Raw genomic sequence first — 3,748 nt, 5'->3', positions numbered from 1 at the left:
CTTAACATAATCAAATTATAAAAATCTAGTTTTCAATAATTATTGATTGATTATTTTGTAAGATTATTTCATATGGGATTTTCTTAAATAACAATATATTACAGTAGATTTTGTTAGAATCGCCAAGATGTTATGGATATAATTTATATTTATATATATATAAATATGGTATTTGGATATTTTCTAAATAATAATAAGAATATTTAATTTGGTGTATTCATGGAAGTCAAATAATTTTAAATATGTGAAATAAGATTCTATTACATGAATAAAAAAATATTATCTAAAAATATTGATTTCTATTATATTTTTGACACGAGCTAAATTTTATTTTAAAAAATTCGAGAAAATTATCCAAAGGAACCTTTTTGATTCACACACACATCCTCAGACCTCAGCCATATGTTTCCGCATTTTTTTCCCTGTGAATTCTCAAAATTTCCTTAATTTTCTCTCACTATATCTTTATCCGTATCCACACATCACCTTTTCCCTTCAAACCCAGAAACAGGGCCAATCATTTGGTTGGATCGGGGTGATTTGATCCATTTCTGACGGATTGAGCGATTGTTTTCGGTTTTCTTGAATTTTCAGGAGTTTGTGTCATCTGGGTTTTGGTTCAATGACGAGGAGGTGCTCGCATTGCAGCCACAACGGGCATAATTCTCGGACGTGTCCGAATCGTGGGGTGAAGATTTTTGGGGTTCGACTGACCGATGGGTTGATCCGAAAGAGCGCGAGTATGGGTAATTTGACCCATTATATGGGGGGTGGTGGCGGTAACGGTAACGGTGGCGGGACCCCTCCGAACGGCGTTTTTGCCGACTCTCCGGCGGACACCCCTGACCACCCTTCTGCTGCCTCCGCCGCTGCCGATGGATATGGGTCTGAAGATTTTGTTGCTGGTTCCTCGTCCAGCCGAGAAAGGAAAAAAGGTTTTTAACTTGGTTTGTCTTTATTAAGATAATTTGTGATTGTTTTTATCTGTGTGGAATTCGTGTTTATTTCAATTTTGGGGATCTGAAAATTTTCTTCTTGTTTTAAACTACTCCGAATTCACTGATTTGGATGAAAAACGAACATGGTGGTTGTTGATCATTTGCATGTCTTGTGTATAAGTTTGTTTCAGTGTTTGGGTTGGTATAATTCGGATGTATACAGATTACAGATCGTTTAATTGTTCGGTTCTGTATAAAGTTCTTGGGTGTTTTGGGATAAACGTTGCAGTTTATTAAGAATATTACACGAGAATGTCGAAGAAATGACGTTCCTTGTGGTTCTGCTTTGGGATAAACGATTTGAGTGAATTTTTATTAAGAATTCGATACTTCAATTCACCAAGACCTGATCGAGTTATCTCTCAACTGAATTCCATGGTCCACCCCTTTTCCTGGGTTCCTATTTTGACTAGATGCACTGCGTTTCACCATTCAATGGCGGACACACACTAATGTAGAAAAGGTCCTATCTTTGATAATTAGTGTATGGAGGCATTTATTATCTATGGTTTGAAGAGGATGAAAAAGTTCTGGACGGATATGAAGTGCATTCATGTCAACAGAGCATGCAAACATGGCATATAAAATGTTTGATTGAATTGAGCTCTGAGAACTTTCTGCGATATCTGTGTTGGCAATTAGTAGCTATGGCCTTGCCTTGCTTCTTGTGAATTCTTTTAAGTTTTATATTACTACTGCTTTGTTGTCTATGTAGCCAATGGAAAAACCAGCATGAAAGTGTGGAAGAGCTGCGGTTTTAGGTACTAAAGCAAACTGGCCATTTGGGGATTTAAAAATGATCACAGGGGTTGAGATATGAGGGGTTGGATAACCTTGTGAAGTTATTATCATGAATGAAATGCATGACTCTTTGAAGATGATTAGCATCCAAAATGCATGATGAACAGCAAAATGAGTCAATGATCTGGGTGAACATGAGTTCTAGTCTCCTAGGAGGAAGTGTAAAACCAACTTTGATGTCAGAAGAAAAGTAAATAACTTCGTAATGAGACTGAGAATTAACTTCTTATACCTTCTTTTGCTGAAATTTCTTCTGTTGGCATTATATGTAATACGGTATGGATCACTTATGGGTGGGAGCAATGGTCGAGCATGCTTTGTCTAAATCCTGAACCTAGAAAAGTTTGGTTGCAGAATCACACCTTTTAAATTGAGTGGAATATGGATTTTGTTTATTTTGGTTTGATGATTCGATAATCATCATGAAAAAGGGTGCATAAATTATTAAAGATGGCGTTGTTCTCTTTCCACGCAGACTTTGCCGGGTGGTGAAGTTTATAGTTTGTTACTTTTTGTTTGAAATGATCTTGTTCTATTTTCAGGTGTTGCTTGGACAGAAGAGGAACACCGAATGTTTCTTCTTGGTTTGCAAAAGCTCGGTAAAGGTGATTGGCGTGGAATCGCACGGAATTATGTGATCTCTAGAACACCTACCCAGGTTGCTAGCCATGCCCAGAAATACTTCATAAGACAAAGTAACATGTCTAGGCGGAAAAGACGCTCCAGCCTTTTTGATATTGTGGCCGATGAAGTAAGCATGTTTTATCAGCTTATTCAGTAATACGCTCTAATAATCTCAGAACATACCAACAAGTTAAAAATAAAACTTTTACTTATTTAAAATTTTTGTTCTACTTTTGTATCTGTTTTGCATTTTCTTTAGCCGGTCGATACCCCAATTGTTTCTCGGGATTTTCTTTCTGTGAACCCTCAAGCTGAGACACAAAGCACGATCCTAGTACCTCCTCCTTCTGCGGAAAAAGAATGTGAATCCATGGAATCAGAAAACTCGATTGACCACGATTTCACCGCGGTTCCAAATCCCGACTGCCCGCCATATCCTTATCCTCTCGTATATCCTGCTTATGTGGCACCATTCTTCCCATTATCCATGCCAGTCTGGCCCGGATACAATGCAGAACCCACAAAAGAAGACACTCATGAAGTGTTGAAGCCGATGGCTGTCCATTCAAAGAACCCCATCAACATGGATCAGCTAGTTGGCATGTCAAAACTCAGCTTAGGCGAATCTCTAGCCGATTCTGGGCCGTCTACTCTGTCCCTTAAACTTGTTGAAGGTTCCACAAGGCCATCAGCATTTCACGCAAATCCTGCTCCCAACAGTTCGGGCATCAACTCTAGTCCTAATCCGATTCATGCCCTATAGAGAACGCGTTCTCAGGACATTGGATTGTTTCTAGCCATCCTGCTCCTTAAGATTTGTTCCTAGAAGTTCATAGCGCTTTACAGTCGGTTCGCGGGGTTTTTTAATGTTATTTTTTAGGTTATCTTCGTAAGTTTGTGTACAGGTTAAGATTAACTTCATGTCAGCTTCTTACAATTACATTGTAGGCACCAAAGCTCTTACTCTGATTATCTGAATATTGCACTTCTTCTGCATCAGTCAAATAGTCCTTTTCGGCATCATTGATGATCGGTTATGTTCGTTTATTTATTTTTGTATTTTATTAAAATAATTAAACATTTTTTTAGCTCTCTGACTCTGAGATATGGTTCGATTTGTTGTTTAATTATTCAATTTAAGTTAACTTGAACAAGAAAAAAATCGAGACGAAATAATTTTGTATTTAAATTTATTTGTGCATTATTTTGGTCGTCATTTTATGGATCAATACAAATTCTATCGAATAAATTATGACCTCAACCTCACTCAAGCTAGAAAATTAAAAAAAAACCATATTTGCATATATTTTTCATTTCCAAAAATT

General features: G+C 37.2%; 1 protein-coding gene across 1 annotated transcript; it reads left to right on the top strand.

Annotated features, from left to right (window-relative positions):
* Positions 1-389: 389 nt before the first annotated feature.
* Positions 390-3,446, top strand: LOC140863855 (transcription factor MYBS3-like). Its single transcript, XM_073267602.1, has 3 exons — positions 390-935; positions 2,342-2,550; positions 2,683-3,446. The coding sequence occupies exons 1-3, from the start codon at positions 623-625 to the stop codon at positions 3,184-3,186; spliced, it is 1,026 nt and encodes a 341-aa protein (XP_073123703.1). The 5' UTR covers positions 390-622; the 3' UTR covers positions 3,187-3,446.
* The last annotated feature ends 302 nt before the right edge of the window (positions 3,447-3,748 follow it).

The sequence above is a fragment of the Henckelia pumila genome, chromosome 4, assembly GCF_033568475.1.
Source record: "Henckelia pumila isolate YLH828 chromosome 4, ASM3356847v2, whole genome shotgun sequence".
Lineage (NCBI taxonomy): Eukaryota > Viridiplantae > Streptophyta > Magnoliopsida > Lamiales > Gesneriaceae > Henckelia > Henckelia pumila.
The sequence above is the reverse complement of the archived record's forward strand: the minus strand, read 5'-3'. Positions and strand labels throughout refer to the sequence as shown.